We start from the raw sequence: 25,678 nt of genomic DNA on the forward strand, positions 1-25,678 counted from the left end.
AAATTCAAACCCCACAATTTCAGCATAAACTGCCTAAATCATTAGGATTCTGCCAGATTTACTGAATTTGTGCACACTAAAGAGTAATACTCTGTGTTAGGGGATGTGTTCAAATTCGTAACCAAGTAATGACAAATGCATGCATACCGCTAATAGTAAAATGAGTAAATCAGTTAGTATGGGCAAAAGGATGTGAGTAACGAGGGATTAGGACAATATCTATACAATGCAAGCCTGTAGGTGTAAGACTCTTTCTCATGCTAGTGTGTGAGTGATTGGGAAAGACAAGAGATATCTGGAGGATACACTGGGCTTCAGCCTGGTAGATGGTCTGGTCCGGCTGGTTGGCGTGTTGCATTGCGATGGCATGAGGGAACTCATTGAGCATGCGCTGCTGGAACGCCTCCAGACGCTCGTAGTCATGACCACGACACACAAACTCCTTATTCTGTACGACACACGCTCTGGTTAATACTGACACCAAGTGGACTTCAGAGTTACTGACTAATATACTGCAGGATGTCAGGATGACACATACCCGAAGAAAAAAGGGGAATTTCTTGCCGTAGAAGCCCACTCTGAAGAACTCTGGCTCCAGCCGCTGTTGGTCCATTATTTTATCGTAATATGAAGCTTCCATCATCTGTGATTTGAAATTATATTATTAGCAAAAAATGAAAAAGAGGCCATATTCTACACATTTGTAGCATTTAATCAACTGAACGTTTTTATTTTATTTATTATTATTATTTTTGCCTTTCAAAGAACATACAAAATCAATGCCATGGGGTAAATCCAATTAAGAGTACAATTACATGTTATAATGTCAGGAGAGTATCATGCAAATGACACAGTGAGATAGTTTTGAGAGCTTTGGAGTTGCTGGATGTACTGAGAGTGTCCAGGTAGGATTTAAGTTCCTTACAAAAAATTAAAAAGTGGGGCTTAGCACCCTGAAATTTACATTTGTGTAAAAAAAAAAATTAGCAAGAAAAATAAAAAGGTTTATCAAAAAATATTGGTCCTTTACATATTTTCTAGGGCTGTGAAACGATTAATCGTGATTAATCGCATCCAAAATAATCATCATATAAGTGTGTGTACTAGTGTGTATAATTATTGTGTATATATAAATACACACATATGCATGTATATATTTAAGAAAAATGTGTTATTAATATATCAAATAATTATATTTATGTATAATATTAATTTTGTATAAATATATATAAAGTCTTTATATGCAAATATTTCTTAAATATATATATGTGTGTATATATATATATATATATATATATATATATATACACAAAATATTTATAAACACTACACACACATATATGATTTAAACACAAATTTTTATTTTGGATAATCATTTCACAGCCCTAATATTTTCCAAAGTTGCGCTGACAAATTGGAACATCTTTGCATGACAAAGAAAAACTCAATGATGTGCAAAAAAATTTATTAAACTAATTATGGATGATTTTGAAAAAAGTTTCTTGCACCTTTAAGAGTTATGCAAATAACCTAAAGATGCCAATTGATATGTATATGTGGGTGGTCTTATGTTAACGAGACTGCTTTCCATGATATGACCCCTTTAAGAACTGGCAAAATGCAAAGAACTGTCATATCACATATAGAGTTGTAACTCACCCTCATTTTGCTGAGGTTTCTGTAATCGTAGTAGGATTCGTACTGGTCCGCTAACTCTCTGCACAGGATGATGCCATTCTCCCAACACTGAGGAGGTAAAGAGGTGAACTTTAATTCACATGCAGTTTGATAATTCAACACTAGGAGAATTATCTGATAAAGTGATTGGGTAACACTTTATTTTTGATGGTTCCTATAAGTAACTTTGCAACTACATGCCAACTAACTCTCATTAGAGTATCAGTAGACTGTCCGCTTAATATTCTTTATTGTGATGCTCCTTCAACAGACAATCTACTTGCAACTACAAGTCAACTTATTCTATCCCTAACCATACCAGTCTACTAGCACTCTACTGAGACTTAGTAGAGATGTAGGTGCAACGTTACTCATAGACAACTGAATGTGTTTCTGAAATTTCTGTTTTTGTATTTGTTGGTGAAATATCACATTATAACACAAATAATTGTTTCAAAAAGTGTATTTTCAATGCATCCAAATTGTAGCTGAGAATCTGTAGAATCCAGAAATATGTCTCTCTTTACTCTGCTATGAAAATTGACCGTTCCAGAAGCCAAAATATAAACATAGTGCCAGGTGGACTTAAAAGCCCTAAGACCTTGAAGGGTTATAGGGACCATCCAAATAAAGTGAAACCAGTGATTGGGATACCACTTAGTCATAAGGGATATCGTGAGGAGAAACCAAAGGGGCCTGGAAACGTGAAACAAAAACAGGAAATTCAGACCTTTCCACGGTCGAAGTTCTGGATGATGGTGAGATGCAGGCCCTCCTTCCTCTGCCACTCGCTCTGCATAGGGTAACTCAGAAACTCCCGCAGCGGTCTCTCGGACCATTCCAGCAGCTCGTCGTACAGCAGAAGTGTATACGAGGCCTCTGCACATACATCAAATATATATATCCGATAACTGTAGCTTCAAACTTAAAGGGCTCCATAATAACATTTGAGAGCAGTGGCACCGATCACTCTACAAAGATAGGCAATTGCTATTGTTTTGCATTAATAAGTGCAGTTACTAATAATATTATGTTTATTTCTTAGAAAAGAAACAGTAAAGCACTAAGCTTAAGTTAATATGCAGATAAAACATTTTTAAAACAACAACATTTTTGTATTCTACTCTTATTAAATGTATCATTGTTGCTCTATAGCGTCATACTGCACTTCATTGATTATAAAAGAAGTACTCTTTACTTGCTTTCTGTGTGATTCTTTGCAATTTGAAGGACTTGTTTTTTTCGTGACTTTTCATACTTCAGTACAAAAAAGTGATTTTCTTGATGATATGTTTTATCATAGCGATTTAATAATAAATACATATATTAAAAGCAAAACATGTGGGGGAAAAACTTTTAGGGAGTGGTCCTCTGCTGCCATCTACCGGTTATAGTGGTCATTTATAAATGTTTTAATTTGAAATAAGTGTTTGTTTGCCTCGTGTTAGTTTTCCTACATCTTGAAACTTTTAGATTTAGAAATGGGGACAATCTTTGATAGATGAACAAATAATGTTTTTGGTCATCACATTTAAATTGGATAATATTTAGAGCGTGAGGCACTTGAAAAGCGCTTGAATTTCACTCTCAAAAGGTTGTACGAACCCTGAAATTAATAATGTAAAAACATTCGACTTTTTCTGCCACAAACCCATGATTACAGTTAGCGTTACTACATTAAATTCATGGTGAATGTTGATGATTTGTGGACTGAAAAGCCTTCTTTGAATTGTCGATCATAGCACAATTTCTCCTGTTTTCTCCACACTCGGTGCGGAAACGATCTCTGCACTGCTTTGTACACATCCCAACTGGAACGGATCGACGGACTGCATCCGGTTGCAGTGTGAAAGCTCTAACCTGTTAACATGGGTCCGGAAAAAAATACGCACCGCAAACGGAGTATGTGTGAAACGGGCGTTATTATTGTCTATTATTGGTTCGAGCTTATAAACGTTCCAAGCAGCACAGCTCAAACGAGTTTGGTTTTGTGGGCCCTGAACTACATCTGGTTCGTGTCATGCTCAAGTACCTGTGTAATTCTGTGCTTTCAGATGCAGGTCGTACAGCTTGTGAATGTAGCGGATGTACATTTCCTCTTTATTCAGCTCCGTTTTGTAGAAGTTCTGCAGAAAAGAGACAGAGAGTGGTGGAGTGTGGATATGAAGTGCTTTTCAGCACCTATCTGAAGTGTCGTTCTGGTTGCTATGAACCGATTCAAACGGCTAAGAAAGCAGCAGAATGCAGGAAATCACTTCAGCACTAGGTCGTCCACCGTCAGCCCTCAGCAGTGAAAGACTTCAGTGTTTCCGCAATGAATTAAAGTGCTAAATCACTTCCCTTGTCTTGAACTAAGCACCAAACTGACACTATTCACAAAAAAGACCACCAGTTTGTGTAAACCGACAGGTACAGGGTGAATAATACTGACATGAAGTGACAAAGAATGGCACAAAAGATTATAAAAATCTAAAAAAAAAACATACCAGGAGACTGACTGTGCAGCCAATTTTTTTCCCATCCACTTCTCCCAACTTCATACAGTCTCTGTAAAACAGAAAGAGTGTAATTTGTATGATATGCCAAAAGTAGTGACTAGGGTAAAAATACATCATGATCTGACAATGAAGAATTTAATCATTTTAAACATCATTTTAAAAAAAAATTTTCCCCCACAAATATAGAGTAAAAGGGATACTGCACTTTTTTTGGAAATAGGCACATTTTACAACTCCCTCAGAGTTAAACAGTGGGGTTTTTACCATTTTTGAATCCATTCAGCCGATTTTCTGATATTTAGAAGAATATTAGTAACCAAACAGTTTCTGGTCCCATTGACATCCATAGTTGGAAAATATACTATGGAAGTCAATGGGACCAGAAACTGTCTGGTTACTGATATTCCTAAAACGGCAAAACCCAACTGTTTAACTCTGAGGGAGTTGTAAAATGAGCCTATATCCAAAAAAAAAAAGTGGAGTATCCCTTTAAGAAGTCAATATAAATGTATTATATATTAATATTTATAATATATAATATATTTCGAGCACTGATATGCGTTTCCACAAATCAATGCACAGCATTTTCGTGTAGTCTAGTAGGCTCATTTAACATCTCCCCCCAGAGTTAAACAGTTAGGTTTTACCATCTTCGAATCCATTCAGCCGATTTTCTGACATTTAGAAGAATATCAGTAACCAGACCGTTTCTGGTCTCATTGACTTCCATAGTAGGAAAAAATTGGGACCAGAAACTGTCTGGTTACTGATATTCCTAAAACGGCAAAACCCAACTGTTTAACTCTGAGGGAGTTGTAAAATGAGCCTATATCCAAAAAAAAGTGCAGTATCCCTTTAAAAAGTCAATATATTTCGAGCACTGATATGCATTTCCACAAATCAACGCGCAGCATTTTCGTTTAGTCCGGTTACAGTCTCCAACAGCTGTGTTTGCGTGCGCATCTGCTCCGTGTCACCTGTAGTCCAGCAGTCGCTCCATCAGCCGCGTGACCGTGGCTATGAGGGATATCCCGCTCTCTCTCCACGTCTCCCTTTCAATCTTCTTCAACAGACTGACAGAGAAGACAAACAAAGCAGACAACGAGTCATACAGCTGCCCACCACATCACCCATCATGCCCTGCACGCTCTCACAGACACACAGCCGTCCCGTAGAACAGTGATTACTGATCATCTTACCTAGGATATGGACCGAACAGAGGAATTCTAGTCCAGAGCAGCATAAATAAAACAAATTCATATTAATAGATTAATGTCAACAACAGCCACTCAGTTAGTACAGTTAGTATGGTTAGTAGAGTGCAGAAAAATGAAAAAGTGTTTGATTTTCAATTTTTTTACACTAGTTATCATGATATCATGAGAGATCTTACATATATTTATTCAAAAATGGAAGATTGCAGAATTGCAACTTTAAATACACACACAAAAAACACACAACAAACCTATATGTCCATTTTATCACCACTACCATAATCTACGATGAAATCTGACCTTATACAATGTTAAAAATGTGCATCAATTTGAATTCAGACGAGGGGTAGCAAACACTTTTTCACGGCCGCACACAAACCCACACATGAACACACTCACTATCACACAGATGAGTGAGATCTGACCTGGACAAATATTTACCGTCTCGTCGCTTTGCTCTAATCTAACATTAAACTAAAGATCAACCCACGAAAGACTGCACCTTCTTATCTGTTCATTTGTATGTGTCCTCTCACTCACATGCTGTTGAAGAGCTCTCTGTACGTTTCATCTCCTTTTCCCTCGGACAAGAGGCTGTCCAGCTTGTCAATAAGTTTTGCCTCCACCTATTACAAAATAAAAACCATGTCAAATATATTTCACATGCTCTGGAGTCGGATAATTGCATGTCCTATGAGTGACCAGAAGGGGGCGCCGGGTGACCTGTTTGAAGTTGCCGCTTCTGCGCTGTTCCCAGTCCATCATGTCGTGAAAGATGGGGATCATCACGTTCCTCAGGTCCGGTTGAGGCACCAGCGTCACCTCCAGGAACGGGCCGATCATTGCTGGGATGAAGTTCAGCTTGTGTTCTCCTGCAAGACAAGAAACTTTCGTCTCCCATACGAGGGGGAGTAAAGCTTTCGGATAACTGGGAAGGTCCTACCTAAATTCTGCCACATGCTGAAAATCTCACATCCCATCATGACACGCATGTCTCCGTACCTAAACACAAAGCACAAAATGCTGTTTAAATAAGCCATCCTATGTCATTTGAAGAATGTCAGGTCGCTGTAGCCACATCTGAAACACATACTGTCCGAACATACTGCATTTGATGAAGAACCAGCGATGAAATACGCAAATAAAAATTGCAAAGTAAAAAAAATCATCCATAATAGCCTTATAAATTCAGACATACTATTCATTTGACGTACGACTTTTGGCAGACTATATAGTAGAGAAGTATGAACATTCAGAGGGGTTGCAGGCACTCACTTTTCCAGTGTTTTCTTCCTCTTCGATGCAGAGAAGGTCTCGAGCTGAAGGCAAGGCTGGTTGATGAAGATAACAGACAGGCAGAAGTACGAATCCCACACCTACATGGAAACGGAGAGTTTAGAGGCTGCGCCACACAGAAAATAAACAGATCGACTGTGATGATTTACTGAAACTGAAGACAAACCTTGTAGTCAAACTTATCACCGAGGAAGTTTTTTCTTAAAGCATCTGACAGGTAGAGGACAGTGGTGATGATGATGCTGTGAATCAAACATGATCACACATCAGATCTCAATTTCAATACCGTAACCACTACAGAGATTGAGGGGAACAAGTCCCCTCCAATAATTAGAAATGGCCAAATTGTCCCCCCAATATTTGAAAATTGTTAGGATGACAAAAATGTTGAAAAGTTACATTTTTAGTCTAGTCTGACTCAATGACAAAGTGACTGAGATGGCCAATTAAATCAAAGTAGATGGGGTTTAATTCCAGCGTGAAGCGTCACTTTAACGTTGAAAGAGAGAGGTAAGATGTACATAGCAAAACAACGATAGAAAACATATACGATAGAAATGTTAACCCACTTACAAGTAACATCCAGAGATGTAAACTACTCTCAACTTTTAATCAAATATGGATGTTTTTAATTGAAAATGAATGCGATTCATGCAAGTCCTAAGAAACATTGACATATACAAATTAAATTACATATTTTAATGCAAAATTATTAGAAATAGACCCAGAATGTCCTTCACTGTTCTATTTCTTTATGCTTTGTAAAAACTTTGTCCCCTCCAATGTTCAAGACATGGTTACGATCTCGACTCTAAAAACCATCGTGTAAAATTGGACGAGGAAAGAAGCCTCTAACTTGTTGGTGACGAGCCTCATGACCGCCCAGTCTTTGGGGAACATCTCCGGTCTTATCAGGATCCGAAACACAGTGAAGATATGCAGGAGAAAGTCCTGAGAGAGAGAGAAAGAGGATGTTTCATGTGTTTTTATGTTTTTTAGTGAGTATAAAGAACTGATGACAATGGGCCAGTTGTCTTCCTTTTATGCCGGTTTTTCAAAGCAACATTGGACTGGATCACCCTGATCCAGATGCACAGTTTTCAAGATTACCAAATCCGGATCACTAGTGCTCTAAATGGGAACATATCACAATGTGGGCTACCAGCTAGAACAGTTAGAAGAGCCAACATGGTGTCACTGTAAGTGTTTCTTATTTTGAGACAAAACACAAATTTTGACAAGATCATTTTTATTTTATTTTTACTTTACTATACTGAATAGCCTAATTGTTAGCCTATGTCTACTTTATCACTGTTACAACGGTTACACAAGTCAAGTGCAAAATATAAATAAAAGTATATACACTAAATGATACAAATGTATTATTTGACAAATTTTAAAGTTTTACTACATTTTCTTCCTGAAATGCACCTTAAAATCCTACCCCTGTTGGGATCAGGATAATCTTGTTTTTTGGATCAAAGTTATCCAACCCCACTGACAAGTTTTGAACAACACAAACTGAAGGTTTGATCCAGATTAAAAGTAGGATTGGATTCCCTGATCTAATCTGATTTCAGATCCTTCTTTCCCTTTTGAACAACCCATTTTCAAGATTTGATCCAATCCGATAACCAAAATCCGATCAGCTTACCTTTGAACAACTGGCCCAATAAGACAAAGTTGAAAATTGACTCACCCGCAGGTCGTCTTTACTGGTGAACCTCTGGAGGAGTTGCTGGTAGTGTTTGTCCTTCATATGCCTCAACAGAGCCAAAAGACACGAGACAAACTCCCCCTGAAAAAAAGACACATTCACCATAGTCTTCTTGCACTGGAGGCCATTCAAATATTGTCTAAATAAAAGTTTGAGGACCACTGGTTTAGAGAGTCTGAATCCTTGATCAACACAACAGAACCGGAAGACAATACAATGTCGAATAAAGTCGTAGTTTTTGTTATTTTTGGACCAAAATGTATTTTCGATGCTTCAAAAGATTGTAACTAACCCACTGATGTCACATGGACTACTTTGATGATGTCTTTATTTCCTTTCTGGACAAGGACAGTATAAGTTACCGTACACATTTTAAGTGGAGGGACAGAAAACTCTCGGACTAAATCTACAACGGAGGTCTTCCGGGCTCGGGACGACATGAGGGTGAGTCATCAATGACATCATTTTCATTTTTGGGTGAACTAACCTTGTAATAAATCTGAGTAGGTGAGATAACATGTGAATAAAGCAGAGTTGACATGAGGTACGGCAAGGTTTGCATCCACAAAAGCATTGGGGCGCTGGGGAATACGTCACATCTTGCAGGAATGCTGCCAGGATTCACATGCAGCTTGTGCGTAGAGACTTTGATGTGTAAAACGCTGTGACTGCTGGGCTGTAATTACCTCGCCCTCGGGGCCTGTTTCTGACGATTTTTTTTTTTTGGCATTTAAAATTCACTTTAGCTTCTATTCTTTGGAAAGCCTTCTTTTTCTTTGCTTCTTACCGTAACGTCTTGAACTTGAGGCCGTAGTGTAGGTCCTGCCGGCTGGGGCCGGTTAGCGACTTCAAGTATGGTCCGCAGTAACACAGCCAAAACACTCTCCACGATCAGATCGACCTCTTCGGATGCGCTCGGCTCCTGCATACACAGGCACATCTGTAAGGGTACGCCCTTGCAAGAGGTCAACAGTGATTTTATGCATGCTTTCTGACAGGGTGCTGATGGCAGAAAGGGTGAAGCAGTCATGAAAGGTTCAGCTGTCATTTCAGTTTATGCATGTGCAGTAGGAAACCAGTGTGGCTGATGCACATTGGTCTTTTTCTGCATGTGAGAACCGCCATTTGACTTCTTTAAGGTCAGACAGGATGTCTACATTTAGACCAGCATCAGCATTTTCACAAGACAAGTTTCCCGTGGTCTACTTCAAAGCAGAAGTCAACACAAATTAGGGATGTGTAAACCTTCTATAACAAGTCGATCTTCAGGAATCCTTGCATAATTAGGCCATTTAGGTTCATGTTCTGAGGAATGGTGAGATATTCAACACTATTATCCACAAGTTTCCGAGGGGCGCTCCTGTAAAAAATAAAGTGGGTGAAACTTCCGGTGAGGCGGCGGATGTAGCATTCCAATGGGATTATGTGTGTTAGTTAGCGAAGAGGCTAGCTGTTTTTCGGAGAACTATTTTACTATTTAAAGACGCAAATCTTTATGAGAGATGTCGTTACGGAGCTCAGGGACAACATGTGCTGTTCGCGGTTGTATGTATAACCGGACTAAACTAATTCAGTGGCTTAAACGTGATTGTTTTGAACATAAGCCGAAAACGAAATCAGAGTGATCCTGCCAACGACTGTAACGTTAGTTTCCATCACCTCCCAAAAGACGACGAATCTTCCTGTGTACATTAGTTTAGACTCTTAATATTCTATAATCTCTCTCAGCATGTGATTGGCTGTTCGCTACTGATGTCACACCTAAACTCAGGATCAAAGCCTGTGTTGACAGAATACCAAATGTGCCAGTTAATGTATTCAAGTAGCACATTCATTTATAATTTTGAATAAACTCCAAAGCACAATGACTAAGTGTGTATTTTTTATTTTAATTGTTTGTCAGCTCGCACATCTGTCTGTCACCATGCCTTGATGAGGATTGATTATTAATAATGTTATTATAATACTCCCAATCAACTACTGCGGAGGGTAAAGGTACTGTTATTTCACCCTTTTGAATTTCGTTGAGGTTGTGTTCCCACATCGTTAGCTAGTTTGGATCGCTATAACTTGAATGACTGTCAACTGTTGAATGAACGAGTGTCAAGCATGTCAAGTCGCGCTTTGTTTACTTCCAACCGGAAGACGCGCCCACTTGTTAACGCAAGGCCTCATGGGGCGTAGGAAACTTGTGGATAGGGTCCAATTCTCAGTTTCACATCCACACAGTTAGTGGCACATTTTCAGAGCACTGTTGTGCGAGTGTTATCTTACCGCGTCGTCCTTCTTGAGAAGAGACAGCATGCAGGTGAGTATGTGAGCACACATGACGAGATCCCGCTGCTCCTGCAGGTGAGCCTGGAGCAAACGCAATACCACTGGGAGCAGAATACATCTAGACTCTGATACAAACACACAAACATTGAGCAAACAGCCTCGTAAATTAGCTACATCTATCCTCATCATCATCATCATCCTCAAGTGAGCGTGTTTACCAGGATTGATGTAGATTTGGCTCTCTACGGTTTTCGTGATGCAGTGCAGCTTGACGGCCTCTAGGGGACAGTCTGCCTGAGAGGCGGTGGGGAGGCTGCCCAATGTCTCCCGTACAAACGCAGCCACTTCCCTGACCGTAAAGAGCTTCAACAATTCCCCGTACACCGCCGGGAATTGCTGCAGAAACACCGCCTGTGAATTCAAGTGCACAAACAATCACCAATTGATCACATGGAGAAATAAACGGAATATGGGAAAACAAAACTGTAACTTTAAATGCACATACTACATGAAAACCATGAAAACTACCAGTGTTAGACTACAAGAAAAATAAAAGTTTGTGAATAAATAAAAACTAACAGCAAGAGTAACAAAATCAAAAGTTGCTAATATCAAAAATAAAAATCGCAAATGAACAACTAAACTGCAACTATATTACAAACTACAAGCCACGACTAAAGCTACCAGTAAAAATGTACTAAAAACCTACATGCAAATATAATGCCCAATACAATGACGAAGACCAATGAAAAACATATTTAAATAAAATACAAAACATAATTTTGAGTCGAAAAATGTCGACTAAAACTGTAATCGGCCGTTTTAGCCGCCTTGCATATACTGACTGTGACACGTCTAACTTCTCAGCCAGTAAACGTTTTTACCACTAACCCACGGCCTATGAAGGAATCTCAAAAACAAGAAGAACATGGCCTGAAGATTGAAGAGAGAACAGGGCCAACCCTCAACACATAATCCTGCTGTGAGTTTCAGTGTGGAGATTCATAGAGGGACTGGGGGGATTATGGGGGATTAGAACAGCTCTGGCCTGCATTCCAGCACTGCCTTTGTTCTGCACTCCATGAAGATTCAAACCTCCAAACGGTAGTCAGTCCAACACAGGGTAAGGAATCGTGTGAGGTGAATTAAATATCTATACACATATTCTGTAGTATAATAGCCCGTTGAGCTGTATTAACTATTCATTTAGAGATGATCCAGAGTGTTAAATGATACTACTCTTAGATTTAGCCACCATCTCTCCACTGACCACCTAATTCATACTGCACACTGATGGCTACAACTAGTTAAAGTGCTCCAATTTTGCTATTTTAAAGGTTTCTAATTTTGTGTTGAAGGTCTCCTTCAATAGGTTTACAAGCATCCAAGGTCAAAAACATATACACACACTGAAAACTCACCTCTTTTCTCAAAGAGAAAAACATTTTAAAGTACACTCTTAGAAGAACAGGTTCTATATAGTACCTTAAAAGGTTCTATCAGCGCTACGTATTTGGGACATATTTCATACGACATATTTTGGGAAAATATTTCCCTCCTAGGTCAAAAAGACGCCCTGAAATTATATGTTTATTTTTTTCTTCAGAAAGCTTATCTCATTTCATTTTCATATTTTTTTCTATTTTTAAATGCAATTTTTTTGCTCTGCATTGAAAATGTGTTCATTTCTAACCACTTCATATCTGTGTGCAGTCTGCATAGTGACTTACGGATTTTTATTTGAAAAAATTGAAAAAAAAAAAACACATTCACCTAAAGGATTATTAGGAACACACACATATATATACTGTATATATATATATATTTTTTTTTTTAAATAGTAAATATTTTATTTTTTATAAAATTATAAAATTATTTTATTTCATTATAATTATGTTATCGTTGGAAGAGAAGAATGAGGAATGTTGCGTGCTGAACTCAAACCTGTGTCACCCACATGAGCGCCACAGCATATTACGAACCATGGCTCAACTATACAATTGAAATAGTTTTTCAATATAAACAGATCGCATTCTCTCTCACCTGAGTCTGTGTGATGGGCCGCGAGCCCTTGTTCTCCTGCGAGAGGAAGAAGCGGATGGACATGAAAAGCTCATGCATACAGCAGCGGAACTCCTCCTCGCTCTGTCCGCCTGTGGCGAGGGCAAACAGCCGGCGCGACTGGATAATATACTTAAAAATATACTCCGTCGCCTAGGAAACCAAGAGAACAGCACATCTGAGCACAGAACGCAACATAAAAGCAGTGTATTTAAGACTGCATGGGCTGTATGAACTAATGTGATGTGACCCAGAGCTAACCATTCATGAGAAATTAAATATTCAGTACATTATGAATATAAATTGTATTTGTGGAGATGGAGGACAGTAATGACAGACTCTAAATATCATTATGAAAAGCAGAGAGCGAGAGGGGTTTTGCAAGGGCTCTCACCTTTAGCACCTGTTGGATGTGTTCCTGACGGTCCGCTTCAATAATGCGGTCCACGTACCACTTCAACACCTTGATCAGATCCCTGGCAGAAACACAAAATTGTGTAAAACTTATCATCTACAGTACATAAATCTGTTTGTTTGATATAATATAAATTCTAGACAAGCACTTGGCTTAATTTGGGATTTCAAATAAGTAATAGTACGTATAGGAACACATAAAATGCTATTTTAAGTCATAGAGCGGGATCCCTGGTAATTTCCATTGCGATTTCCTAGCATTGCTGTGAGAAGTACAAAGAAAGTGACGTCCAATGCAGTGGAGCAAATTAAGTACGAGAAGAAAGATCCTGTGCTGATCTTCTATTGTTCTGCAAACATGCGGTTACATGCTTTTCAGACACTAAAAATCACAACAAAAGGAGAACTGAAAATCAGAACGGAAGAAAATTTAACCGAAAGAGCGTGATGCAACACATTTGCTCCAGTGAGCAGGAAACTAGAAATAAAGAGATGCAACAAAATGAACTTTTCGCACATAAACTTTTTTGTGATCATATAGCTGTTTTATTCAAGTTCATTGGTTGCGTAACATGCATATTGGACAACTGCGTAGGCTGTAATGTTGGCTGATCCCTAACCCAGATGAATGAACACATGCAGTAAAATTGAGTGTTTATCGAGTGAAGAACCAGCGCTGTACTGGTTGAGGTTGAGGATTCAAGAGAGCTGTCAACAAAAGTCCTGTTTTCTGTGTGTGGACAAAAACACACTATACAATGACCCTAAAAAAGTATTTGGGCACTTCAGCCACATAATATCTTGCATAACATAAAATATCAAACCAAGTGGCATTGTTTAAATGAAAAACAGCAGAAGCACACTTCACAAAAACATTTTCACATTTTAAGTGTATTTACCTAAATCTATGTTTCAATTTCACATCAATGGCTCTTATTCGACCATTCTGACCAGTGTGCATTGAGTAATCAGATTATTTAAATATATATAGATGTATATCACATATATAAACTCTTTCACCACCATTGATGGAATTTTTCACGGCTTTCCATTATATATAATATATATATAATCAAAAATATATATATTTTCTAAGCTTTTTGTTTAATTGTTTTTTTTTTAACTTACGCACATTCAATTGTTGATAAAAAAAGCATGAATGAAGCTAGAATAAAACACTTTTATCTTTCTTTTGATGCAGTATATTGAATGTTCAGATATTCATACAACAAAATATTCTGGGGGCCATGAAATGTTTGTGAAAATTATCAAAAATGCTGGCAGTGGCTGGACACTTAAAAAAAAAAAAAAAAAACAGTGGCAGGGAAATGGTTAATGTGCTTTATTAAACTTTTAACTATTGTATTAAAATGATCTCTCTTCTCCATAAAAAGTTTAAAATAAATGAACACATTACATTCAATAAAAGAGTTGTACAGTAATATAACCCATAAATGTTAAGAGATCTTTTGTATGGCATAAACAGCTTTAGGAGATCAGGAAATAGTCTAAGTAGACAGAATGTAATAATATTCTAAAAAAAAAATGAAGATGTATGTTATATAGACTTTTTCTAGGGAGTTACACAATACCGTAACACATTACGTTAAAAGTAACTGTAAGTGAGTGTTTAATGTACCTGTATGACAGGGCTCCTGCAAAGTGGCCTTCAATGTAGGTGTCCATGACTGGTTTAAAATGCTGGAACTTGCTATCCTGGAGCAAGTTTATAATGTGCACCTAAAATACAAAAATGCATATGGACAATAAGCTACATGTAATTGCATTACCCTGTATTGTGCCAGAAATGAGGGTCTTTACCTACCAGAGAATCAAACACCTTAAGTGCATATTTCTGTGAGCTCTCGTCCAAAATGCCGAAAAGCGTGTCCAGTGTATCCTGTAAAAACTGATAAAAGATAGTTGACTGTATTAGTAAAGTGCAGGGCAAAGGTTACAATGATTGACATGTTCATTAACCAACAACATGGCTCTAAAGTGCAGCTGACCTTAACTATTTCTGAGCCATCGATCTCTTTGAGTTTAGAAAGGCTGTCACTGATTCTCTCCGGATGGGCTCTCCACTTCAGTAAGTCCAGCATGTCACCTGCAGGAAAAATTATTACTGTTATGACATGCTTTTTCATTTACTCAGGAAACAGACTTTGCCAAATCCTGCTTGCAACCAGCCACATATAGAGAGTATGCGTGTGACGTCGCCGTCGGCCGAAGACCCTGCAGTTACTCACAGTGAGTGGCAAAAAAACTGTATTTGTTTTCAGCGTGAATGCTGCGAAAAACAAACACAACACATATAAAGTGGGAAAGAGCTTTGCGATTGACTGTACAACTAGATTTGACAAAAAAAATCGGAGGTATATTTTTACAGACTGCTATAGAAAGAGGAGCAAATGGATCGCTGCAATTCACACAAACAACGAAAGGTGGATTTGCGGTTATCATTTTGTGTCTGAATTTAGCTGTAAAACCATACCCATATACTTTCTATTGCTATATATATTAACAACTAATAAATTAAATATGTATCATTGCATATTCTGCATTATTGGATGTGTTATTTTTTTTAATAAACACTGACCAAAAAAAAAAAAAATCTATAAAGTTTTAGGGCTGGATGATATGATGATCAGGCTATATATAAGTGACCTACCTATATTATATTTATATAAAGCGTTCACAGGCAAATTTGCTTTATGTTTAGGTCTATATTGCTTTTATTTCCCCGGTGTCAAAATCAGGCAAACATAAATGTCAGGCAACTCGATTCCTGGCTGCATGTCAATTTCCATGGATCACTGGATCTTTGGTAAGTTGTAAGGAACACTATATTGAGTCCCAACATTTAGTTTAAATTGATAATATTGTGCGTTTTAGTCGCATTTCCCCCTAATAAATCCAGTCACACAGCAGATCTTTTGCCACTCAGTCAGGCTGAGGGGGGGGGGGGGGGGGGGGGGTTGTTCCGGTGGGGAAATTGACGTCAATGCATTCCTCTATTCCTATGTTCGGCAATGCATCAGATTTGGTCTTTGCTACACATCAGCTGTAAGAAAACTTCCAAATGGGGAATAATAAAGTATCCCGTATGGCAACACACACACACACACACACACACACATTACCATTCTGAGTGAGTTTGGTGGAACAAAGGAATGAAGTGATCCACAGGGATTCCTTAGTGCCTTTCACAGTTTGGTTGTTGCCAGGCAGATTTGATTTGGAGAAGGGCAGTTTGAGGTAGCGAGCACAGTCTTGCAGGTTAGCGTTCTCCTCACACTGTAAAACACGCATGAACACACATTTAGCAAAGCACAAATCTTCTTTTGAGTTCCACAGAAAAAAAATAGTCATACAGGATTTTTTTTTTTTTTTTTTTTAATGACGACATTTTTATTTTTGGGTGAACCATTTCTTTAATTAGCCTCATGCAATCGCTCCACATTCAGTCAGCACTTCTTTTGCCTCCGGCGGAAATGCAAACAGCTGACTTATTTCTTTTTTTATCATTTATCTTAGTCAAAGTGCTACACGCAAGTGGTCAGCAGAACAGTGAGCAAATGCACAAAGACTGTATGCCGTACATGACCAGCGAAACTGCACAGCAGTGATCTCTAGTGTGCTGCAATGAGACTCGTGTGTAAACACTGAAACAAACCGCCCTATTTTAGCATGTGTAAATAGGCCACGAGTAGCTCTTAGTGCCTGGGGCCATATACTGTATATGGACTAAGCCTCTCAAATATTATTTCATATATACTAATAAAAGTTATTGCATGTGTTCTATATAATAGGGCATATAGAAAATGGGACTTTAATTGATATTAAGACAAAATAGGCTGCAAAAATTAGCTTTTCAGAATTATCATTACTGTATTATCGTTATAATACATGTGTTTTATTCATTCAGAGGCTTCTTGACTGAATTAACGTTTATAACAACCACTAATGGAGTGGTTAATACAACATGACACAGCTGCACTTTGCGTGTGAATGTGTGTTTGTGACCTCTTTTAAGCCTGTTAAATGCAGAAACACTTCAACAGTCTGCAATTACCAGAGTGTGCCCGAAGCATGCTCTTAAATTGGGTGTGCCTCAGGGATGTGTTCTCCGACACTGTTATTTAACTCTTACACTTTTTCATAAGGAAGCGCGTTTTAAATTCAAGGCTTTATTAGGCTCAAAGGAACATGCAGAATGAACAGGACAATTTGTCATTTGACATGCACTTGAAATTGCATTTGTTGCATTAAAGTCAACGAGAGATTTCGACAACTGTACCTTATGGACGATGAGCTCGTGGGTGCCGTCGGGCAGAGTCAGCCCGTCTTCCTGCATTAGAGGAATGAATGAGAATCCGAAGAGCTTCTTCTCCCCCTTGTCTTTCGCTGGAGAACACAAACACTGAACATTACAGGTCAACCTATTCTTTGAAAACACACTTGATGCTCACTCGGGTTTCCAAATGGAGGACAGGTAATAGGAACAAGCGCAATTGACACTGGAAAGTGACGAGCCTGTGAGCATACGTACTCACTCTCACTCTCACGCTCACACACACTCATACTCACACTCACATTCTCTCACACTCATATTCTCTCACACACACTCATACTCACTCTCACACACACTCTCACTCTCTCTCACACTTATACACTCATACACTCTCACTCTCTCACACTTATACACTCATACACTTTTACTCTCACACTCTCTCACTCTCATTTAAACACTCACACACTCTCACTCTCTCACTCTCTCACTCACACTCACTCACTCTCTCTCACACTCACTCACACTCATTCTCACTCTCATTCAAACACTCAAACTCACACACTCTCTCACTCACACACTCTCTCACACTCTCACTCACACTCTCTCTCACACTTATACACTCATACACTCACACTCTCTCACACTCTCACTCACACTCTCTCTCACACTTATACACTCATACACTCACACTCTCTCTCACACTCACACTCTCATTTAAACACTCAAACTCTCACACTCTCTCACTCGCACTCACTCACTCTCTCTCACACTCTCTCTCACACTTATACACTCATACACTCACACTCACACACTCTCACTCTCATTCAAACACTCAAACTCTCACACTCTCTCACTCGCACACTCTCTCACACTCTCACTCACACTCACTCACTCTCTCTCACACTCACACTCTCTCTCACACTTATACACTCATACACTCGCACTCTCACACTCTCTCTCACACTCACTCTCATTCTCACTCTCATTCAAACACTCAAACTCACACACTCTCACTCTCTCTCACACTCACACTCTCTCTCACACTTTCACTCTCAGTCACACTCACAATCACACTCTCTCTCACACTCACTCACACATCTCTATTCTTAACATGGATATATTTGCATCAAAAATGTCCCATATTTATCAAAAATACCCCTTGGTGATTTTACTTGGCCATTTTAAAGGCCCATTAGTGATCTGACTCACACAGTTCAGTGTTATTCTCCTGCACTTCCATTATTCATTTGAAATTCAGCTAATTTAACTTCCTCCCTCAAGCTCTGCATCTACTAAGTGTGGGAAATACCATCTTGTGAATATTATGTGAATATTAAAGCATCATAAACTGAGGAACAAAAAGAACAATGTGTTTTTTCAGCAGTGTCAGACTTACTGGAACAGTGGCGGAACTCGAAGCGGACGTGAGAGCCGCGGAACATGTCGACAGGGATGGGAAGCTTGATTAGCTCTGCCCATCGCGGGCTGTTGTTGTGGTAAAGCACGAAAGTGTGATATTCGTCTCCTCCTGGCTCACCCGAACCCGCGGCCACAAACCCCTGCAGAGAGAGAGAGAGAGAGAGAGAGAGAGAGAGAGAGAGAGAGTCACAAACCACAGACCTCTCACCTCTCCACCTCGATGGCTGTTTGTGTGAAAACAGTCTACGCCAGAATTTGATCAGCTTTTTACTTTATGTTATCTGGTATCCAAGATCATGTCTATTTATATGTAATCAAGTAGAACAAAAAACATTTATGAGTCTAAAAACCTTGAGAATCTGTCCATCGACGTCCAGCGCGTAGGCGGTGACTTCCACGTTTCTCGCCACGCTCTTCCCTCCCTTCTCAAACTCGCCCTTCTCCAGTGTGATGTATAGATCATTTCGCATATCACCTTTAGGAAAAGAAAAGAAAGAACAGTTTTATGTTGCCATGCACACAAAAAAATCCCCCAAAAACTGGGACACGAGAAATCCATCTAAAAAAATTTAAGACGATTCTCAGTAATCTACAGAAACCTTGTGTCGCCATATTTTAGCCTTTTTCCCCCCGTAAATCCTTACTATTGCTCAGTCTTTACATCTGTACTGGGATATACAAATTATTAACCAATGAAAAGTTTTACAAAAAACATGTGGCTAAACCTCGTATCTCCATTGGATCCTCAAACTGTCAGTTAAACTCCACCCGCCTCTATTGTGAACTCTGCTTGTTTGCAATGCAAGGGTTAATAAAGAATTGGTTCAGCATTTTCTTTACTCAAGAAATATCTAATGATGTACAAAACATGTACGTTCGAATTTCGAATTTGTAACTTGAGCTTAATTTTGGAAAAAAGTTGCAGTTTTGGACATTAAACTTTGGGTTAAAGGCTTCGATCAGTGACTCTCAGTTTCACTTTAACTGGGTTCAAACCTGCAACTGTTTCTAGATCCCACATTAAGATTTGCGCCAAGAGTGCATTTTCAGCATGGATTTTCAATGAAACATTGTGTCCCAATGGATGCCTTCACACAGATTGAATGACTTTTTACCATGTACATTGATTTTACTCAGCAGAAAAAAACCCACAGACCAAAAAGCTTTTTCTCATGTTTCTGGAACTGGAATGAAAATGCTCTTTGACATCAATTGAATAGAAATGTAAAAGCACTTCTCTCCTCAACAAGCAACATGATTTGAGGTATCATTCGTGTCGCAGCACAATTAGTGCAGGTTTAGTATAACACCTTTCCCCCCGGTTTCACACACAAGGCTTAAGATAGTCCAAGACTAAAATGAATGCTTGAGAAGTTTTAACTGAAAGCAACTTGCACTGACATACCCATCTTAAAATATATCAGTGCTTGGTTTTATCTGACGCACACCAGTAATGTTTCTTTTTGCCTAAGACACATTTATAAAAGCTACTGAAATGGCCTAATCCTGGCTTAATCTAAGCCCTGACTGTGAAACTAGGCCTGGGTGTTTGTGGAAAAGCGTGAAAAAACACTCATATGAAGTTCATCCCTCCCAAACGTCCTCAGCAGGTGCATCCTGCGACTCATGGATAACACTGCTAATGATACCAAAAACACATTCTCTTTCACACAGGAAATGCAACTGCATATTTGCACCTTGTCATTTTTTCATCGACCACATGTGCATGCACATTTTCACATTTGTAGAAATGCCAATGTTACGGCCAACAGTAGGTCACAACCACATTTCATGATGTACCAGTTCTTATTCTTATTCGCCCGTGCAGAGGAAACTAGAACAAGTACATTTCCTGAGACTCTGTTGGATTATTTGGTGGACCTTTGATGCCCTGTGAACTGTGGGACACAATTTAAAGCATTGCAGCTTTTGCAAATGAAGGGGACAAAGAGCTTCCGCCACCTAAACCACCAAGCGAAGGAAGTCTGGGTTCCTGTGTGTGTGCGTGTGCGTGCAATGCAATTAAGTATGTGCAGTCCTATTTCAAGACACAACTTCAATCCAGTAGCCATGCCAACTAATGTCCATATGACAGTTGCTGTGGCAACAATCATATATATATATATATATATAATGTTTCTGATCTTCCAGGAAAGTCTTTATATATATATATATATATATATATATATATCACAGTATATATATATATATATATATATATATATATATATATATATGAAGAGTTCAGATGCAAAAGCCTCTAAGTGCCATTTGAAATTTTGTTCTAGAATGACCATTTTTATCAAGCTTGTGTATTTAAGTTCAGTAATTTCACTTAAATAACAATTAATAGGTAATCTTCATTGCCATTTAAGTGAAATTACTGAACTTAAATACAGGCTTGATAAAAATGATAATTTTAGAAGAAAATTTCAAATGGCACTTCTTCATAACTCTTCATATACTGTATATATATATATATATATATATAATCACAGTGAGTTTCCTGGAAGATCAGAAACAAAACTGGTGAATGAAAATGACCTGGAACATGCATAACCACACAAACACACGCATGCACGCACGCTGAAAAAAGAGGGAAGATCAGCCTACAGCAAAGGACTAATAATAAATCCGGCAACCATAAGGCACAGATACTGCCAGTGATGGCACATTCATCCAGGAGACGGGCTGCTTGTACAACCAAAACATCTGGGTCAGTTGTGGAAAGCCTGAGAGTGAAAATAGTCTCAGACACATGCAGACTGCCTGATGCATGCTGCACAAAACACAGCTTCTCAAACCTGCAAGCTATAATCTGATTGGCTGGCTTTGTGCAATTTCTGAGAGTCAAGGTGTGTTAGATTTTATCAGTCAGACACGAAAGGTCACTACGCATGCCAAGAAGAGCAAATCAGCATGCAGGCGCAACACAGCCTTACTAGAATACAATGACTAAGTAAATGAGTTATTGTTTTATTTTCACCTGGCATGATGACATCAGAGAAGCCCAGTTTTTTGGTTATGGACACTCCTCTGGTGAAAAGGACCATATATTCTCTCCGCAGCTGTTCAATGTCGCCGTGCAGCAACTGGAGCGCCACCGCCAGACCTGGATTGAACACACACATCAAATATTCATATTTATTCTTAAACAAAGAGAGCATAGAATCAGATAATTACAGATGATAATTCACAGCTTTTCTCACTTTTTTTAAAAAAAAAAACTTTTGCTGATAATTTACTCACCCCCATGTGATCCAAGTTGTCCACGTCTTTATTTCTTCAGTCGAAAAAGAAATTAAGGTTTTTGATGAAAACATTTCAAGATTTTCTCCATATAATGCACTTCAGTGGGAACCAAACAATTCAAGTTTCAGTGCAGCTTCAAAGGGCTTTTTGTTCATTTTGATGAACGTGTTCGAACAGGAGAGTCACAAACACGCATCACAGAACAGAGCAAGGCGAGCATTTGAGCTTATAAAACTTAAACTTTGTTATTTATTTATTAAATGAGCGATCGTTTCGCTTGATAAGACCCTTCATCGTCTGGAATCGTTTAAAGCCCTTTGAACAGTTTGCAACTTGCACTGAAACTCTCATTTGGACCTTGAACCGTTTGGTTCCCATTGAAGTCCATTATATGGAGAAAAATCCTGGAATGCTTATCAAAAACCTTAATTTCTTTTCAACTGAAGAAAGAATGACGTGGACATCTTGGATGACATGGGGGTGAGTAAATTATCAGCAAAAGTGTTTTTTTTAAAAGTGAACTACTCCTTTAATGAATGGATCTTCACCCAGACTGAGAAACTTCACTCCTGCACGTAATGAATATTCACAGGTATTCACTGAAGAGGACATGATGAATATTCATTAGAAAGCTCAGGATATAATAATCCTCCCACATTCTGCTCTCTCAGTTTGACAGGATGTGATGGTAAATGTCAATTTTGTGTTTTGAGTTCACATTTAAGAGGTTTACATTTCGATAAGCAGAAGTTCTGATTTTGTGACGATTCCATTGTGAAAGTTATGTGATGTACTGTAAAAACACACTATCGGTCCAGAATCTGCTTTTGGTCACACTTCTAACCACATGAAACAGAAATCGATACATATCGCAATCGTCATTTACAACCACCTTCAATCTATTTTCCTAATTTTCCAAAAGATTACCCTGCCCAGTTTAGCATTTTGCTGAGCTTTGGAGAACCAAACGGCTTGGGATGACAAACAATCTAATAGCCGTCGGTACATGACAGTAACGCGTATCAGGCTCTGTGCTATTATTGCAGCTCTTAATGATGTGGTTGATCATGAACTGTCTGGCACATATTCAATGGCAATGGCTTTATGCTGTATAATCGCTGTTTGATGGCGCAGGGTCAGAGAAGTGCTGTTGGAGAATTATTCAATTAGTGAGCTCGCACAAAGTCTCCATTAATCACACAGACATATTCAGATCGCGAACATGGGAATTGAGCCAAACTAAACCTACCCAAATAGAAATGTTACGTCACGGTTAGAAGACTATGATTAATAAAAGTTTCCATGCAAATGATCTACATCTGAATGCATACTCGCTAGGTTAAACATAAAACAAATGCACATTTTTAAATAAAATAATAACAGGAGTTTGAAAAGCACTAGACATTATATATTTACTGATCTCCTTAATTATAGTTTTATCCCATTATCATAATCACTCTGTTTAAAAGGGCCCTGATAAAGCCGTTTCTTTGTCCTGTTCAGCATTACTGATGTGGTAGAGATTAATAAAATATATAGTAAAAACACAGCATGGCTGATGAGTGTGTGTCATCGTAAGGATGTGATCTTGTCTCCCATTTAACAAACCTTCATTGAATAATTTCATATATTAGAAGAAATCATATCTTCATTGATTCAGATCAAATTTAGCAAGATAGTACTTTTGTGAGCATTATTGTTCATTGTCTGGTGTGCTGAAGAACGCATGTATTCCCTGGCTTTGCAGTGTGATTATTCAACATCTAACGGATGTGGAGGTGCAGCGTGCAATTACGAGCTCTTCACAGAAAATGCAGAAATCGCAAAAAAAAAACCTGTAAATCAACCATCTGGATACTTGTGCTTCTTTATGTGCAAATCATTTTTTCCATGCCGAAATGAAATGTATTACCATTTTTTGGATAAGCCACCCTGAGGGGCTTTTCATGCGTCTTTAGATCTAAAATTATTAACTTCGAAGTCATCATGCAAATTAGGTTTCTGGGAGAGCCAAGCATCTTCAAACCACCGCCAGATATGCTGGCAAACCCGTACACAAGAATTATGCTGAAAATGGGGTTATTTCATTGAATGGAAAATATACTTTTGAAGGTTTTACTTTCCATTTATAATGTTTATCAAAGTTTTCATGCGTCTTCATTGGGGTTTTCATGACCATTTTCCAGCCTCTCTCTGACACGTAAAGGCTATTTTGTTACTGTACCTTTAAGACTCTTACGTAAATGACCTCTGTTATGATTGGCTAACCTATTTTTTTCCCCAACAAAGTCGCTGGACATTAAATTAGGCGTTGATATGTAATCATGGGCACTCTTATGTTAATGTGGTTGTAGTTGTGATGTCATAACAATGGTGATTTCTGATCCGTTTATGCTGATTGTTTTCAATAAGTGACTCAATCTCAAGGTTGTGGCAGCTTCATTACCTGTGTTGGAGCCTGAAAGGTTGTATCTGGAGTTGACTTTTTTAATGATGTTGTCGTGAGTTTGACTCCAATCGCTCTCTGTGTTGCAACTGCAAAAAACAACAGAGGACAATCAATCAGCGAACTGGATTCAATCGCACAGCCACACAGATATAAAGAACAGCAATCACATTAACAGCCCAAAGGACTGGCCACGAGCCAGCTGATAATGTGTGGGTGTCAACCATCAAAGATCTAGAGCCAAACACATCTGTCTGTGTCTGTCCTCCAGTGCAAAGTAGGCCACACTATTGCATTTGTATTTCAGGCACCCATTCTATAGATGAACATCATTATACTTTATAGCATCAAAATTTCTCCCAAAACACAGAAAATATCCTCAAATTTGAATGGGGAATGGACAAATCAGCTTATTGGGTCTCTGTTATCCTATTACATGTTATAATATAATATAATGTAATGCAATTCAAAACAGTAGTTCTCTTAAAAAAAAAAAAAACTTGTGCTGATAATTTACTCACCCCCATGTCATCCAAGATGTCCATGTCTTTCTTTCTTCAGTCGAAAAGAAATTAAGGTTTTTGATGAAAACATTCCAGGATTTTTCTAAATATAATGGACTTCAATGGGAACCAAACGGTTCAAGGTCCAAAAGACAGTTTCAGTGCAAACTTCAAACTGTTCAAAGGGCTTTAAACGACACCAGATGATGAATAAGGGTATTATCAAGCGCTCATTTAAAAAAAAAATAACAAAGTTTAAGTTTTATAAGCTCAAATGCTCGCCTGGATATCTTGGATGACATGGGGGTGAGCAAATTATCAGCAAAAGTTTTTTTTTTTTTTTTTTTTAAAGTAAACTACTCAAAACATCAAAATTCTGACTTCTTCAGCAATGCACATGGCTATTTATGTGCAGCTTTATTTATTCATTTATTTAGGTGTTTCATGCTATCCTATTCTATTATTTTTAGGCCTGGACATCAAAATTGTAAAATTCCCTTATAACTACAACGGGGTTTTCATTTTTGTAGAAATTAATTGGTAGGGCATATTAAAATTATGGTTACGAGGCAACCTCAACCTCAACCAATCCAACCAATCAGGGAAAAGA

General features: G+C 38.4%; 1 protein-coding gene across 3 annotated transcripts in view; it reads right to left on the reverse strand.

The window, feature by feature from the left end:
* The window catches only part of dock4b (dedicator of cytokinesis 4b), an 84,263-nt gene that overhangs the window by 23,341 nt on the left and 35,244 nt on the right, over positions 1 to 25,678 (reverse strand). For 2 of the 3 annotated variants that reach the window (XM_039667918.2, XM_039667916.2), the window contains exons 12-40: positions 24,566 to 24,654; positions 21,854 to 21,979; positions 19,218 to 19,342; positions 18,845 to 19,007; positions 17,455 to 17,561; positions 16,298 to 16,451; positions 15,164 to 15,261; positions 14,980 to 15,063; positions 14,794 to 14,894; positions 13,135 to 13,216; positions 12,723 to 12,893; positions 10,898 to 11,090; positions 10,677 to 10,804; positions 9,190 to 9,324; positions 8,385 to 8,483; positions 7,542 to 7,636; positions 6,852 to 6,927; positions 6,665 to 6,765; positions 6,333 to 6,391; positions 6,113 to 6,261; positions 5,930 to 6,015; positions 5,375 to 5,401; positions 5,153 to 5,248; positions 4,164 to 4,224; positions 3,710 to 3,803; positions 2,408 to 2,556; positions 1,660 to 1,746; positions 539 to 643; positions 307 to 448 (exon numbers count right to left, since the gene is read on the reverse strand). In XM_039667918.2, the coding sequence (XP_039523852.2) occupies positions 307 to 448; positions 539 to 643; positions 1,660 to 1,746; positions 2,408 to 2,556; positions 3,710 to 3,803; positions 4,164 to 4,224; positions 5,153 to 5,248; positions 5,375 to 5,401; positions 5,930 to 6,015; positions 6,113 to 6,261; positions 6,333 to 6,391; positions 6,665 to 6,765; positions 6,852 to 6,927; positions 7,542 to 7,636; positions 8,385 to 8,483; positions 9,190 to 9,324; positions 10,677 to 10,804; positions 10,898 to 11,090; positions 12,723 to 12,893; positions 13,135 to 13,216; positions 14,794 to 14,894; positions 14,980 to 15,063; positions 15,164 to 15,261; positions 16,298 to 16,451; positions 17,455 to 17,561; positions 18,845 to 19,007; positions 19,218 to 19,342; positions 21,854 to 21,979; positions 24,566 to 24,654 (3,182 nt within the window). The remainder of the gene's footprint in view (positions 1 to 306; positions 449 to 538; positions 644 to 1,659; positions 1,747 to 2,407; positions 2,557 to 3,709; positions 3,804 to 4,163; positions 4,225 to 5,152; positions 5,249 to 5,374; positions 5,402 to 5,929; positions 6,016 to 6,112; positions 6,262 to 6,332; positions 6,392 to 6,664; positions 6,766 to 6,851; positions 6,928 to 7,541; positions 7,637 to 8,384; positions 8,484 to 9,189; positions 9,325 to 10,676; positions 10,805 to 10,897; positions 11,091 to 12,722; positions 12,894 to 13,134; positions 13,217 to 14,793; positions 14,895 to 14,979; positions 15,064 to 15,163; positions 15,262 to 16,297; positions 16,452 to 17,454; positions 17,562 to 18,844; positions 19,008 to 19,217; positions 19,343 to 21,853; positions 21,980 to 24,565; positions 24,655 to 25,678) is intronic. The other variant, XM_039667917.2, reaches the window with a different exon arrangement.

Source organism: Pimephales promelas, chromosome 24, assembly GCF_988280905.1.
Source record: "Pimephales promelas chromosome 24, fPimPro1.hap1.1, whole genome shotgun sequence".
Lineage (NCBI taxonomy): Eukaryota > Metazoa > Chordata > Actinopteri > Cypriniformes > Leuciscidae > Pimephales > Pimephales promelas.